The sequence below is a fragment of the Symphodus melops genome (genome assembly GCF_947650265.1).
Source record: "Symphodus melops genome assembly, chromosome: 3".
NCBI classification, from domain to species: Eukaryota; Metazoa; Chordata; class Actinopteri; order Labriformes; family Labridae; genus Symphodus; species Symphodus melops.
The window spans coordinates 16,480,083-16,497,073 of NC_136693.1; the positions used below are offsets into that span (position 1 = coordinate 16,480,083).

General features: G+C 41.2%; 1 protein-coding gene across 9 annotated transcripts in view; it reads right to left on the reverse strand.

Moving 5' to 3' along the window:
• The window catches only part of celf6 (CUGBP Elav-like family member 6), a 127,983-nt gene that overhangs the window by 26,640 nt on the left and 84,352 nt on the right, over positions 1 to 16,991 (reverse strand). For 5 of the 9 annotated variants that reach the window (XR_013778807.1, XM_079340033.1, XM_079340029.1 and 2 more), the window contains exons 4-5: positions 5,139 to 5,267; positions 1,192 to 1,271 (exon numbers count right to left, since the gene is read on the reverse strand). Coding sequence is in view for 8 of the 9 variants with exons in the window: in XM_079340033.1 (XP_079196159.1) it covers positions 1,192 to 1,271; positions 5,139 to 5,267 (209 nt within the window). In the remaining variant the exon portion in view is untranslated. The remainder of the gene's footprint in view (positions 1 to 1,191; positions 1,272 to 5,138; positions 5,268 to 16,991) is intronic. The other 4 variants (XM_079340034.1, XM_079340031.1, XM_079340032.1 and 1 more) reach the window with 3 other exon arrangements.

The window sequence follows — 16,991 nt, forward strand, 5'->3', positions numbered from 1 at the left end:
GCCTCAACATTAAGAGCATGTTTCTGCATTGATCAATATCATGTGAATAAATCAAATCGAAATGAGGTGAATTGAAATGAATGAAACTCTGAACTTACTGCAAATAAAAGGGAAATCCTCCAAATAAACAGCCCTATTTTCTCTGCCCTGTCTTTCTGTATTGATGGCCAACGTTAAAAGTAAATCAATCAATCATTCATTGCACGATATAAATTCATAACACTGTACTGTATGTTATCTCCAGAACAGGTCTAGACAGTACTTTATATTGTATTGTTCGCAGAGAGCCACTATTAATCCATCATGAGCAAAGCATGTGGCGACAATTTGCAACAGTGGCAGTAAAATTCAGGCAGAAATGTTGAGCAAAACCAGACCCATGTTAAACAACCATCTGCTGCGACTGTGTTGGGCTTGCAGAGAGTCGAGTCATATCACATGCAGCATAACGTCTCCTTAGGACACGCTCAAGGATTCATATGCAGTGCAAAGTAATCATATCTTTGCAAGAGTGTGAATGTAAACACTCTATCGGTCTGCTTTAAAGGTAATCTAAATAGCAGAGGGAAATGGATATTGAGGGAAAGACAGATAGAGAGCATGGAGATGTGTGCTGTGAGGTGGCAGATGCTGACTGCATGAATCTTTTGTGTGCGATAACACACAGCGAGAATGTTTTTGTGTGAGCGTAGACTGTTAATGTGCTTTGAAGAGACACTACAGTGACGGCATGCACGCAGCTGAATAAATGGCTACATTGAATATTCTCATATTTTAATAACTTTATTGTCTTATATATAAATCAATTTTTCTAAACATTTTTGAGAAGCAAAAAGAAGCATAACTCATCCAGTAGGTATAGTTGAATAGAAAATGTAAAGGGAATACTGAGTTCCTCTTTTTTATGGGGCACAAAACACAATTAAAAAGTGAAGCAGTATTACTTTCAACCTTTCAGTCTACCTCAAACACATTGGAAATCTTCAGCCACTGGCCAAACAACAGAAAGAAAGACACATCCAACTCATTTCGAGAACATATCTCGAAAACTGTCCACTTGGTAATAAACAATATTGTGTGCAACTGTGTTGAAATGAGTCTGAAAGTAGGCTTTAATAATATACATTTTTATATCTGATCTTGTTGTTAGATAACACATGTTGTGAGAGTGTTTCACAATGTAGTACTTACAGGCATAGTCTGTCCACCATGTAAGCTGTTGATGGCAGCCTGTGCTTCTGCGTGGCTGGAGAACTTGACAAAGGCACAGCCTGCATACACAGAAAACAAGAAAAACAAGAGGGAGGGGCACAACATCAGTGAGATTGCATTGAATATTGTGGGGGGGGGGGGGGGCATTTATAACCATTACTTTCATGTAATCTAGTTTGTAAATATATTCTGCCATGTGTTTGTTCAGCGCATAACTCTGAATAAATCAGTCTAATTGTGGCAAAGGCATAAACTACATGGAACATCCTGTCCCTGGCCCCTTCCTTATTCCGCCCCCTCAACTTTGGAGCATGCAGCCAAGGCATTTACTACCCTGACTTGTTTGTGATTATTAATCTGTTTAATATTTACACAATGTTATTTGTGTGCAGTCACTCATAAAAGAGATTATGATGACAAAGGCATAGTATTATAATCTGCCTATCTAACCGAATCTTTGCTCATGTATAATTTCAGATGGGGGGGGCGCTTTGTTCAAAGGGCATTCAAATCATCATAAATCTGTTGTATGGTTAGTTTACAAAAGGAGAAGTCAACATAGAAAGTTGGCAGGGAGACGAGAGCGGCTGTTGGCAGCAGTGTTCTGGAGCCTTATTGCATTAACATTTCCAATGATGTTTAAAATGAGCGGAGTAATTAACAATAATTAAGCACATTATATTTTTAGAAGGTTAAATATTCTAACTACTGTGTAGGATTAAATTGTGTACCTGTGTGTAGGTAAAGGTATGCACCCGTACAACATCAAGGGAAATGAAGTGAACTGAAATACAGTGGAAGTAAAAGGTGGTGATTTTCCAAAAGCTATTAAATTAAACAGGAGCTATTTCTCTAAGCTTTATGGTCGTCAGAGACTTCACGAGGTATTCTGTTATGTCCTATTCTTATCCTTGCCTTCAGGTAGCTCATGTGTTAAGTCAAGAGATACCTAATTAACAAACTCATGGATTAATTCTGTCCTCTTTTCATTAGCCGAGCAGTCTTAAAGGGAGAAAGTCTTTTTTTGACTTCAATCCCTGGTTTCTTAAAAACTACTGATAGCTTTTTAAAACAACAGCTCACTTTGTGTATATTTATTTACCCTACATTTTCAAAGTAATTTGGATGATTTGCCTTAATCACAGACACTGATTGGTGTGCTCAGGAAATGGATCCATTTGTTTCTATGTCCTCAGAGGTATCTCCACAAACAAAAAAGATTTAACGGAGGTAAATACAGTATGTGGACAGTCATTTGGTTGAAAATGTTTATTCCAATTGAGACTTTCCATCTGTTTACCAGTCACACAATAAACGGCAAGCATGCTGAAGCTGTTGTGTACAGATGTGATGAGTAGTCAAGGCGATGAGTTCTGTACTGTCAAATGTCCATAAAGCTGTACAGATCTACAGAGGCAAACAGATAAGTCAAAAAAGGCTTTGATACTGTCACAGCACTTTAAACCCCTTTTACTTCACTTGAACAGCCCTCTGGGTGAAGGCAGGAAAGGTCTTCATTTGTCCAACTGAAATACATCTGCCCACTGGGTGCCATTTGACTGTAGCTTTGCCTTTGAAGAAACAAATGCATTTAACCTTTGTAGTTGAGCTAATAATGGGCAGTTTGTTCTTGGAAAAGCCTCTTGGTTTTGTAAGGCAACACAACTTGTTGTTGTTTCCCTAACAAGGCTTTTCTAGGTACTGTGCCAGAGACTCGGTGACCCTGGCAGCTCTGCTCCACCAGAAAAAATAAATAAATTAAAAAAAAAGAAAAACCTTAAAACTGCAGGGCTTGGCACACTCCATCAATGCCAAAGTCATGTCAAAAGAACAATGTCTTCACATTTCTCCACCCAAAAAATATCCACGCCGTAGCTTTGCTTTTCTTGGACTACATAAAAAAAAAGAAAATGAAGGGACACAGCAGACAGCATCTCAAAGAATTGGAAGTGCCACAGCCTCATAAATTATAGTGCAAATTTGAGTTTTTGAATTTGATGGCTCAGAATGAGTTTGGGGGGGGGGGGGAGCAAAAAGAGAGATTGTATTGCTTTCAAGCGAGAGGATCTGCACTGCCTTTTGAATTCCCGGGGTAATAATATGTATGCATGAATTCCATCCTGCTGGATGGGTGACATTTATAACACAACTTAATTATAGACCTAAAAGCCATCTCTCTATTTTTTCTGACAATTCAGGGCTCTATTCAACTCTGGCAGCAAGTGTTGCACTTTAAAAGTACTTTGAGGAGCAGCGCCATAGAGAGATGGATGTTAAACTTCTCGGCCTTTTTTATTGGGTGAAGAGGGGTGCTGAAAAACCTCTCAGTAGCATAAATTTACATCAACAGGGGACAAAGCCTCCATCATGGAACAGATAGCACCGTCAATTTCAAGGTCTGTCTCATTCAAATTATGCCAGCCTCATCCCAAGCGAGGCGGCTGGCTAAATAATTTACCGTAACATCCTGTAATGATTACATGGGACTATTGCACAGAGAGTGATAGGTCCAGATACCTATATTTGAGACCTTTCTCTTCTGGTAGAATTCCTAGTTAACACTCTTCCCATTTCAAAGCAGAGAAAACATGAAAAAAAAAAAGGTGATCGAGCAAATACCGAACACAGGGAACATATGGCATGTGAGAACGGGGGAAAAGAAAAAAACACAAGATGAGGTGACGGGTGCAGGAGGGTCGAACACGACTGAATGTGAGAATGTGGGAGAAAACTAGCTCCTGTCTGATTCAACAGTACAGGCCTGATTTCATTTTATGTGCTGTCAATCAGATGGAGGCTTCTGAGCAGACTGGAAGAGAGCGAGCCGGTGAGGGAAAAGAGGAAACAAGCCGGTGAGAAAAAAAAGGTAGCGGGCTGTTGGGGCGACGCGGTGCAATAGACCCGGGATTAACAGCGAGAGGAACAGATGTTGACACAGATAGGCATGTGGTCGGGTATAGCCGTCTTTTCTTTTCGATATACTCCGCAGGCTTTGCCTTCCCACACATCCTTTTCTCACATTCACACACTTCGTATGAGAGAATAAATCACAGAGAGAGAGGAAGGTAAAGGTTCAGAGCAATATCATTGGCATTATCGCTCTAAATATGGCTATAAGACAGAAACCCATCAAAGGATAATGGGGAGACTCCTGCACTCTCAGAATAATCCCACCTGCATCACACATTTCATATTTGTGCACGCTCTACTAACTTAATTGCACATAAGCCACACAACTGAATGCATAAGCTGTTTCTGAATGCAGGCAAATCTGCTGCACGGTGAGTGACAGCAGCGCAAAAAACCCAGTGCCTGGTCGCTTTATTTACTGTAGGACATTACCATCCAATGGCGTCCCCAGGGAGGTATGAAGGGAATGTGAGAAACAAACATGATTACAACCTCTCAGCTTTTCAGATAACAGGAAGAGTTGGATGAGAAGAAAGAGAGTGGTAAGGAAATAAAAGATGAGGTGTTGAGTGATGGATCTGTTGAGTATGAGCTCAGGGTGAGAGGAGCTGTTGGGATGAAGAGAGAACAGAAAAGGAAGTTTGGAGGGGAACAACAAAATGAGAGAAAGGAGAGTTGGAGTGAAAGCACAAAAGGGAAGTGAAATGCACAAAGTAGTGAGAAAAGGAAAGTGGGAAGGGGGAGGTGTCAGAGCTCAGTGACAATGAGATATGAACGAAATGCGAGCGAGACACATAAGAGGAGGTGAATAAAAAAGAAGAGCTGAAGGGGAAGATGAGTTATTCAGAGGAGCGGAGCTCAGATGGTGTCGATAAGAAAGAGCGGCTGATGCATGGTTCCAAACATATAAAGAGAAGAAAGAAAGGCAGAAGAACACCACTATGACAGTATGATAAACAGAGGGATTGAGAGGGACAGAAGGGGAAGAGAAGAGTGGCAGGTGTGTGGGCTCTGACCCTTACTGGCCCCATCAGGCCCTCGCAGGACAGTACACTCCTCGATCTGGCCGAAGGTCTCAAACAGCCGCCGGACGTCGTCCTCACTCTGCTGCTTGCCGAGCATTCCCACAAACAGCTTCCTGTCTTCTGGATAGGAAGAGAGGAAGGAGTGAAGTGAAGGGGTGAGGGAAGGAGGCAAGGAGGATGGGAGGGAGGGAGGGAGGGAGGTTGAAAGAGAGAAGAGAACAGACAAAATTCTACAGCTGATCACACCGTTCTGCTGAGCTGAGAGGAACTCCCCTTACCCCTACCCCCACCCGCCCTTTTGCATTCGGCTGTTTTGTGCCGATGCTGCCGCTGCTGCTGTTATTGTTGTTGATCTAACTGTTGTGTGGCGTGCCACCCCACCCTGCGATGAGGGAGATATATTCCTGTTACCAGTGAGCTATTCAAGTATGCCACATTGATGTTTGATGATGATATTTGGAGCGCCGTGAGATTGGGGAAGAGGTAGAAAGAGAGCAGAAATATTTTGCAGGGATAGACAAACTGCTGGATCGTCCTGAAGCTCAGATTCACTGAGTTGAAAGAGGACATGGAAGAAAGAGTCGGTAGTACATTTTCTCATTACCAAAAGAGCATAAGTTTTAATAGGTAAGAGTACAGCACATTCTATCCATTTTAAAACTTAGAAAAGAAACAGTATTTGAGTCAGTGTGCATAGGTTTTATATGAAACCTAATACCTTCTCAGCTGCTCCACTTTGTGAATATAATTTTCAGAGAAAATTTGTTCGTAGATAATTATCTGGCCATGGTTCACAGAAGTCGTCATTTTCCAGCTTCAAATTTTGCTGGATTAACAAAAATGCAATTAAATTAAAATAATTTGTCTGTCCACCTTTTTATGCACAAGCTTCAAAGTATTATTCAAGTTGACCACAATGGAAAGAGTAATAGCCTTTTTTTGCATGCAAACATTACCTAAAACAATGATCAAAGCCGATTATCTTCAACACCCATTGATGAGGAAGGGTGTTTGCAGGAAGTAGTGCTGAAACATATTAATCACGAAAACTACCTCTTTTGGCTTGAATAAAAATAAATGACAAAGCTTGAATTCTTAACCAAATGTTTCAATGGAACCTGACTTATCTTGTTTTTTCAACAAAAGAAGGCTAAACATGTTTGGAGAGGGAGAATATATATTCCTCACTGTCATCTATTCGCGTCAGTGACTGTTTACTCGATAAGAGAGTGAAGACTTAAAATCAATGTAACATCCCCAAATTCAAAAAAGTTGGTATAGTGTCAACAAAAGTTGTGACATGCTTTGAAAAATCTGAGGGAACATCACACAATTAGGAAGGTTACTGACAACAGGCTAATAACATAACTGGTCATAAAAAAAGCATCCCAGAGGGTCCATCTGAAGTAAATATGGGGAAGTTGTAAAAGGTCATGCTGGAAAATTGTCAGAAAAATTGACAAATGTGTCTCAACAATGCCATAATTCACTGTTTACAGTATATATTATCATATTCAGAGAATCTTAAGAAATATCTGCATCCTGGAAACAATGGCTGTGATCTTCAAACGGTTCTGCAGTGGATATCACTGCATCAGCTCAAGAACTTCCAGAAGCCATTGCCAGCATTATTCAACATGAGATTTGTAATTGCTACCTGAAACTATCATGCAAAGAGGAAACCATATATGTCCTGCATCCAAGAACATTCATGTTTTTTCTGGGCCCAATGAAATCTTAGATGGATTGAGATGAATGGAAAAAAACTGCTCTATGGTCTCACAAGTAAAATATGAAATGTTGTTATTGATGGCACTCAACCATAGCAGGGGGGAGGGAATGTCCTACTTGTTATCAGCCCTCAGTTCAAAAGCCAGCATATGTGATGGTATGGAGGTTGTTCGAGTCCATGGCACAAGTAACATCCATTTAAGAAGTCTAGATTAATAAAGAATTATTTATGCAGGTATTAGAACAACATATGACATATTTTTCAAGAAAGGCCTTGCTTATTTCAGCAAGAAAATTCCAAATTACATTTTGCAGTTTATATAACAGCATCATGGCTCTGGAGTACAAGAATCCAGGTGTTCAACTGGCCATCCATGGGTGCAGAAGAGAGGGGATTTTCTTACCAGAATCAAACTTGTGATTTCAGAAAGGGTGAATAGTATCTCTACCTTCACAAGCCTCTTCATTGACACTGTATGGCCTTTCATTTCTCCAGAGGGAAGCACTCTGACTCAGATGTATGGCTCCATACTGCTACATTTTGGCAAGTGAAGAGGCTGGATTTCTCTAATTAATCTTCTTCGTGCCCTGGCATTAGACAGAGCATTCGTCTTCCTGGAATCTTTTACATTATGCATCCCCTTATTCTGCAGTGTTGTGGAATGAAATGGCTACTAGCAAGAACCTATCGCTGGAACTGATGGAAAGTGGCAGGACGAGGAAGAAGAGTTTATTGGGAATGACACTGTTGATCTTCTGTGTGAGTCATTTGACTGGTCAGGAATGGGGCTAGGAGTGGGAAGGAGCGGAGGGTGAGATCATCACCTGGGCCTCGACAGATGTGACGCCTCCTGTACCTGCCAGGCTCCATTAGACGCAGCTGTTATAAAAATAAAGCATCAGGGCTTACTTTCTGCAGTAGGTAAATCGGATCTGTTCCATTCCTGTAAAGTTCAAATGGGACACGTGCCTGCTACCCGCTTGGCCACACAAATGAGCCCCTGCATAATCAATAAGGCCAGGCTGCCTGGTCTCTTGGGCTGGTGTTGTAGCTGTGGTGTCAGTCTGTGTTCCTGTAGTCACGCCTCACACAGCAGGTATTCTCCAACCTGCCAGCTGAGCCTGCTACTACTGCTCATTACTGCTCCTCTTCCCTTCGAGCTCCAAGGTTGGAAGTGAGCAAGAACCCAGAGGAGATCACCACTGACACAGCCATTTATACCTTCAACTTGGGTTTAAAAAAAGACAGACGGGTAGACAGACATCTAACTGGATATTGGGCATCAGCAGAGAAGCTCTGAAGCTGTAAAGTCAGCCCTGAACAGGTGTTGGAGAGAAATGAGCCTGACCTCTGTCTGTTGCAGCAAAGGTGAAACCAAAGCAACAGCCAGTCCAGAGCATACGTGACTTTGCCTTGATTGTCCCTCCATCTTTCACATTTTCACAGAGGTGTCACTGTTACGATGTAAATGGGCAGAGTGCACTTTTACAGGCCTCCTGCAGTGTGTTAATGTTTTGGGACAAAAGTCTCATCTCGGTCCTGGCCCGAGGAGATCTAATGGCGGCTTTACAAGGCTAATTAACAAGCCATGAGCGAAGTAATGAACTTTCCAAATGTGCTGGCAAACGCAAAAATAAATTACACCCCAGTGCAGGCATTAAAAGAAGTGTGAGTGTACTTGGGAGCTTTCTCTTGGGAGAGCCGCGGTGAGAAAATGAATTTGGAGCCGCTATCTTTTCATTGCCTGACCTAAGAGTGTCTTAGTCGGCCCACTGCGTGCCCTGGCCAAAGTATAGATTGCTATTAATTAGTCCGCTTTGCACCTGTCTCCAAAGCAGCTCTTATTGGATTTTGCAAGTTCCTTGCTCATCTCCTATGGCCACTCACAAGGCTTTAAATTGGCATTTTATGAATATAAAGAAATATCTTGTAATGCACCCTTTGCCCGAGAAGATGACTCCAAAGAGTTCTCCATTTAGCTGGGGAGAGGAGAAGGGGGGAAAAAGAACATACTCTTCTGGAGTACAGTCATGTATTTGCATTAAGAGGGTTGAGGACCTTCATATAGAGCTGTCTGAAGATATAGGAGTGTAAAAAAAGTATGACAAAACTCATTGAGCTTACTGTTTGACCTCTGCTACTTATCTCTCATTGAGAGGGGCTCATCTTATCCCTCTAACAGAGCTTAGCCACACAGCTGGAGAACATTTGAGCTCTACAGCACTTCTCTGCTCTCCTCTGAAGAGACCTTTGTAATCTGCACTTTTAAACCCTGCCACTACTTTAAAATGATAATTAGTGTATGTGTGTGTGTGTGTGTGTGTGTGTGTGTGTGTGTGTGTGTGTGTGTGTGTGTGTGTGTGTGTGTGTGTGTGCGCGCGCGCGTGTGCGTGTGCGTGTGTGTGTATGTGCCTGGTTACATCATTTTGATTCATTTCTATCATTTTATTCTTAAACTCTTCTAATATATCCAGGTTTCTCTTGCACATTTCCAACTTGAAATTTAAATAAAGGATAGATTTAAAGATGCAGAGGGTTATTTAAAATGGGTTTGCTTGTATGGAAAATACCTTCCAAATGTGTGTTGTAAGCATAATTCAGTCACAGTTCTAGTACATGTTTAAGGGTAAAGAGATGATATTTGTGTGCGTGTGCAATGCTGTAGCAAGTTTTCTTTCCTTCCCAGGCTAAGTCAGAGTTCATTTACTCAAAAAAATCCATATCTTCATTGTTTCACCCCCAGTGCCTCATCTCCTAACTGAAAATAGGAGCAATTGTATAGAAAAAAGCCTCCATGTCAGTCTCTAGCCATGTCCAAACCAAGGTGTCATGTGGACAGCCTCATTTTATGAATGCAAATAAAAAAGGAGATCAAAAAACTTATCAAAACACTGCTGACATCTGACAATTGCTTGTCTCAGGAAGCCTTTTCATTTCAGCGCTGGTATATTAAAAATTAATGGATTTTGCACAGCCGCCATATGCTGTCAAGATTGATGCTTCTCTCCATGGAATAAAGTGCTACTTGTGTCATAGGCTGCAGTCTATACATATAGATTTTGCTTTTCTTTTCTTTTCCTCTTACTTTGTATCTCTATTGCTCTTTCTATAGCTTGTGTTATCCCTCACCCTGCTCTTCCTCCCTAGGCAGAGAATCAGTTGGTGTGAAGTCTACTTTTAAAAACTTTATGCTTTTGTTTGCCAATAATGGGAATATTCTCTTAAAAGAAACACTCTCTTGCTCCTGTGCTGTGGTAAATATTTCTATTTTTCCTTTTGTTTTCGTGATTCTATCACATATTGCCCGCTGGCAGTAGTCAGGGAAGCTTGCTAGTAGTAAGTGTTCAGAAAGCATGGACAGCTGCATCCAACGATAAAAGATGCCTGCTAGGCCGCTGGGTGCATTTCAAATGCAGACTAATGTTCCAGGCAGCACAACAGTGAAGTTGTGTTTCTTATGGTCTCATTAGAAAAGCCTGATGCTGCTGCACTACTGCCTGGGAGGTCTTCCACCAGACACGCTCACACATGTGGGCGTAAAAGCAGTGGGTACAAAATGTTAGTAACAGCTTCTTAATATTGAATTAGACTTTGTTTTTCATTATCTATATGTTCCAGTTAAAGGCTGAGTTCTGTTTGGAATCACAAAGTGCTATTCCATTTTAAATAAGACTTTTGTTTTTACAAAATTTTGATAAAAGGAAAAATGTTATAAACTCTTCCCAAAATTAACTCTGAGGAAAGACCCTACAAGCCCTGTTTTTCACCAAGTTTCTGAATCTCCAAGAAAATATCTTTTTAATTAAAACAAATTCCTTGAAATAATAGATCAATTATTCACAAGAAAAGCAGAAAAGGGAATAATAACGATTGAATTGGTAGTGATTGTTGTGGCTCATTATTTCATCAATGCTAAAGCAAAAAAAGGAAAACTAAGTGAACGAAATATTTTGTGAAGAAAGAAACTCATTGCAATTAAACAAAAAATTACATTTTCCTTAAAAGCTTTGAAAATTAAATTGTAGACTATGTTCTGCTAAAATTCTTTGTGGATGAAAAAAAAAAATCCATCCATCCATTCATCCATTTTCTACCGCTTATCCGGGGGCGGGTCGCGGGGGCAGCAGTCTAAGCAGAGACACCCAGACGTCCCTCGCCCCAGACACCTCCTCCAGCTCTTCTGGTGGGACCGTGAGGCGTTCCCAGGCCAGCCAAGAGACATAGTCTCTCCAGTGTGTCCTGGGCCTACACCGAGGGAGGCGAACAGATGCCTGAACCACCTCAACTGACTCCTCTCAATGTGAAGGAGTAGTGGCTCTACTCCGAGCTCTTCCCTTGTGACTGAGCTCCTCACGTTATCTCCAAGGGTGTGCCTAGCCACCATACGCTTACAAGCGGCCGAAAAAAAAAAAAAAAAAAAACGTAATATAATAATGTTGTCAAATGATTACAAAAAAATCACTATTGATCTCTGAAATTCAAAAGTTAAATGCGATTAATCACATTTTTAAACAAACGTTTTAAGCACTATAAGCACTATGTACTATCTGAAGCTAAACATATTTTACTTTCTCTTTGGATACAAACTTGCTTTTATTTTGAAAGAAAATAAGAAACCTTGTTGTACACTGAAGGCTCCAACGTTCACTTTTCCATTGGAAAAAAAATGAGCAGAGTCAGGGCCATAACCAGGGTTTCGAAAATGGTGAGGTCTAAAATGTTTCTCTTAATTTGTCATATTGGGGCAAGCAAAATGAATGCCAAAACGATACCTACAGATAAAACCCAAGCTGCAGTACAACTCTGACTGGCACAAACTCACATACATTACTTCCTATTTGTAAAGTGAATGCTCTGTGGATCATATGTGGCTCTTAACGATGGGTGATGATCCGAACAGATGCCATTAGAAAGTTATATTGGCTCTATTTGCTGTTTAATAGTTGGCACCATGGAAAGAGTCTCCCCCAGGACAATTTGAAGCAACTTAGATTTCTCTTCCTGCATTCTGGTCAGTATTGATTCACCAAGTTGTGTCTTTTCTTCCGAACTTTATGATTCTTATCCAGTCTTTTTGTCATTTTTGTATCATGCATTAATTGAATACTCTTGTTTCTGCACTATTTCAACCCTGAAATGTTTCTTTATCCTATATAAAGCTGATAAAGAATGTAGTTTGATATTACTATTATTTTTTTTATGCATTGGAAGAATGGCAAAAAAAAAAAAAAAAAGCGAAATTAAAACATGATGCTGATTGTGGCACATGGTCATACATTGTATAGTTTTTCTGGGTTGTTGTTTTTTGTGTTAAGAGGGGTCAGGACAGCTTGATTTACTATCGCTCTTGACTGAGAGAGAGAGAGAAAGAGAGAGAGAAAGAGACTGTTAGACAGACCAACAGACAGACAGAGTAATAAAGGCATACAAAACCAAAACAAAATCTTTGAAATTGTGAAATGAATGAATGAGGGGGCAGCTTGTTATTTTTCCTGACTGAGCCTTGGCGGATCCGTGCAACACAACAAAACTCATAGGCCTACTGAGGGGAGATTACGATGCAGCAAAACCAAGAGAGAGCACATCGGCAGCAAGCAACTGCACAAAACGAACAAAAGAATGGCATTTGAAGTAGAATAACATGAAATGAAAGAGATGCCTTCAACGAGTCTTAACAGCGGACACCACTCTCTCACCCCCTCTCAATCTCACCTGCAGAGTTTTGGTTTTTTTTGTCACAACTTGACAGTGTTTTAAGTGCAGCAAGTAACAGATAGGCTGCATAGAGCAGTCTATGACTTTGTACTGTTTCTCTGTCAGTTTTTTTTAAAGCAATAACCATCGAGCACTACATACATTGATCGGTAACTATTTTTGCCAAGGTCCAGACCTCGGCGTCCTCAAACTTGCTACGACCATGAGTAGAGGTGTTGTTCTTTTCTATCACTGTGCCTATAGGGAGATGCTGCTTTTAGTGAGGTGGTTAAACTACGGCGCACCGAAAGGGACAAATAGCTTGTGATCAATACCATAAGAAATATAAACGCATTAATCGCAGAGCTAAATTGCATTGCAATTAACTCAGTAACTCTGACAACCCTGAATACAATAAATTATAATATAGGATATAATAATATATGTGATGTAATGATATGTGAATAATATATGATAATGTAGAAACTAGTGAGGTAAGAGAAAAACAACCTGCACGATTTATGTATCTGTTCAGCTACATTTCTCAACCTCCACAAGCTTTCTCTTTGCCTTTACGCAACACCTTCCACTACTTAATAAGCTCTGTTCTTCTAATTCATGTTTAGTTCCTTCTCAGCTAACAGAAGTAATTAGACCCTTTCTCAGTGAAAGAACCTCTGTAATGCTGCGCAACCACACACTAAACCATCCTGCTGCTCGTCCCAATCTGATGTATGCAAGTGGATTATCCAGCATAGTGAGGTGGTAAATGGAATAATCAGAGGAGAACAAACATTCAAATTGTCAGCGTATCAGGCTCAATGAGAGGATACAGGCTTTGTGTTTGTATATGCATTACTTATACCACTAGAGATGTTGCAGCCAATTCCTCAAGGGAGCTGGAGAGGAGCTTTGGTATGAATCCTCAAAAAGAACACAGATTTATCAGGAAAACTTGTTGAGAAAAAGTTGTAATGCTTGTTTTTCTACCTTCTCTAATGGCAGGGCCCACTCATACAGTTTCTAAAAAGAGGAAGTCAAATTAGGTCATGAAATCCGACAAAAAAGTTTTACTATTGAAGGTCCCTAAATGTGTGCCCACTTCTTTATACACTTCTAAAACACACACCCACACACACACACACACACACACATACACACACACACACACACACATCAACCGCTACGAGGGTTCGTCTTGACTTTTCAGAGTTCTGCACGATGTTGTCCAGAGGCATAGAGGGATCTTTTGGCTTCATTTGCATGTAAAGTGATGTGCACTCTTCTGTGGGCATGAGGTGCCTCCAGACAGACCCTCCCCTGTGGCCCTGCCAGACTGGGCTCAGCCAGCAACCCCTCACTCTTCTCCTTCCTGCTGGGGTGTGGGCCATGACTGAACAGAGCACCACATCTTAAGGTTCTGTCAATCTTTTCACCAGCCCAACCAGGGTCAACCTTCTGAAGAGCAGCAGGTTGGCTAGGACAAACGTGAGTCATTTACAAAGACTCCCCTTCGCGACATGAACTGAAGTCCATGGAGGAAATATTAAAAAGGCTGCTGAGTTTTACATACAGGAATTATGACACCCCAGGCACTGTATAAGTATCCAATAAAACAAAAGTAAGGGGGAGATATGGAAAAATGCACAGAATGGCCCTTGTGAAAAAAAGTCAATGTTGATGGACGTTGCGAGGTATTTTGGGAGAGTGTTAAACCCATCTTATCAGAGTTAATAAAAGAAGGGGGTGTTGCTGGCTGACCCGTCATCTCTCTTCTCATCAGTGTGGTCTCCTGTCTCACAGCAGTGGCTAGAGAAGTGGGACCTAGCTCCAAGATTGTGTTTAGATAATAGCCATCTCCAATCATAGATAATCTGTCCCCATCTTTTCTTCACAGACACAGCGGCAGACAAGGTCAGGGGGAAAAAGATTCCTGGCGAGGCGAGGAGGAGATAGGGCTGGGGCGGCTCTGAGATGATTTAGTGCTGAGATTCACTCAGCTGCCTCCATCACCCTCCGTTAACTTTCTCATCCTGTCGTCTCCCCCCCCCCCCCCCCCCTCTGACTTTCTTGTCTTCCATCTCTCACCCTCTCATATTCCTCCCTGGTCCTTGTACTGAATCCCCACCTCTTTTCCCATCACTTGCTCCATCTCTCTCCTTGCTTTTTGGTACTAGTGAGACAGAAAGTGGGATGTGGGAAAAGAAAAGAAGCAACAGGGAGAGTTTTTTATTTTTCCTCATGTATGCGCCTTCTAAGTTGGAAAAAATGTTTTGTGTTTCATGTGGAGATACAGTTGCCAGTCTGCTCCTTCACTGACCACAGAACTTTACATCAGAAGACCAATGTCACGATTGCATGTCATTATCTCTGAGTTAAAATCATTGTGTGATAGAATTAGCCAGACAGGAAATGGTTTTAAGCTTGTCAGATAAATGTTGACTTTGCAGTAAAGAGGTTCAATGACTTCAGGAACAGAAATAGATTTAATGGCTGTTAAGTACCCCTTTGTTAGTCTTGTCTTTTTTGATCAGGAATTCCCAGCCTCTGACTGGGACCAGTCCTTGAGTTTTTTCAAACCAGGCCTTGTGTTGCCTAGTCGGAAGTAAGAGGGTGGCTGTAATAGCCACATATCTACTGCTTTGTGTTAAGTTGTCATTGGAAATGGCCAACCTTTTTTAAAAGATTTCATGAGGTGAAATATTTCCATTAAAAGTTCAACACTTGAAACTACATTAACATGTTTTTTTTGTTTTTTTTTACTGGTGCTAAAAAAAGGCTCACGGACAGTGAGTATAGTGGAGACCTCAGTCTGTCAGATATTTTAAAGCTGCTGTCTGGTCGGTATAGTCAAAAAGCTTGGGGATCCGTGGTCTAGATAATCCCAAACATAAAATGAACATGTGTCATTGCAGTAGACAACCAGAGTACTATTCCTGTGATCCAAAATGGCAGCAAAGCTGCAGGATTGATTAACCCCCCCCGCCCCTCCTTTGGTTTTATTTCTCTTTCTGACACTCCCATTTCCCCTGAGTAAGGAAGTCTCTCAGGGACATTTTAACAAAGAAGGGGCTACTGGAGTCTCCAAATGGAGTAATGGACCCTAATACCAGTCATGCAATCGAGTCCCTGCCACCAGCTCCCATGACAGATAATTGAGTCTAGTGATAAATGTGACTCCATTCTAGGGGTGCAAATGTCCCCAGGTTTGACAATCTTTAAGCCCCACTGGGAGTGGTCGACCTGACTGCTGCTCTACCTCCCACGGATGAATCTCTTGCTGCTTTCTCTCCTTTAGACAGCCCAGTCCGAGCGGGGCTGTCTATTTTCCTTTAACCACAGGCCTTCATAGTAAATCTCATTTCATTGTCAGCTGAGACTGTGGTTTACTTCCCCGTCCTGTCTGCTGACTTCCTGTTGCCATTAATGCTCAATATCTCTGTTGGTGCCTGTCTGCTTGGTCTTATTTCATTCTGTTCTGTGTCCTACCCTGTCCTCCCATATAGAAAGTTCCTCTGACAGACTAGCAAGGGTCCTGCCAGCCTAAGAGCCCTCTGTATTTCATTCACACTGCCAGTTCATCTCCATTCTCTTTCTGCTGAAAAAGGGGAGTAATTGATATTGGGACCCATCCATCCTCCCCTCTTAAGTCCAGAGATCCAATTTATCTTTGTGAGAATGCCGATTGGCTCTCGCCCTGGACTTGTCGGTCAGACTTTGCCTGTTTTTAGATGGCCGTTAATTAAAGTGCCACAGCGACAAAAAATAAGATCTACATGGGGGTGTGTGGGGCAATAGATATAGACCATCTGATTCACAGTTCACCATATAAATCGGCCATGAGGCACAGTATATTCTGACCTGGGTAGACATTTTCACAACTCGAAAATGGGAATACTGGGCACACACAGAACAGTCCAATTCGATTTAATGCCACCCATGTACATCTTTAACTGGCTCAATCTGCATTTACCTCAGTGCTGTTTGTTACAGATGGCTTACAAATCATCTCGTCTGTCATGTCAGCTGTACAAGATCAGGGAAATAGGATGACCAAAGAATTGGTACTTTCTCAATGCAAAATTTCACATTTGTATGTCACAATTTATGCTTTAAACAGATTAGGTTAACTTGTGTTGAAATGTTGTCATCTTATTGAATCATTAGTTCATTTGCAGCTTGTTGACATAACTCAACAGGGTCACGTGGAATACGAATACGATAATGCTCAGGGGCTCAAAAATGTATAACCAAATCCCTGTTTAAATCATGTGACAGTACTGTTAATGTATTGAAGAGTTCAAAACCTGGAATTCAGATAGACTTGTTTAACCACTTGAATCCCAAAGAGGAGCAATCATAAAAGCAGATACAGTATCTGTTGAATTCACTCATTATTATGACAACATGTTTTTGCA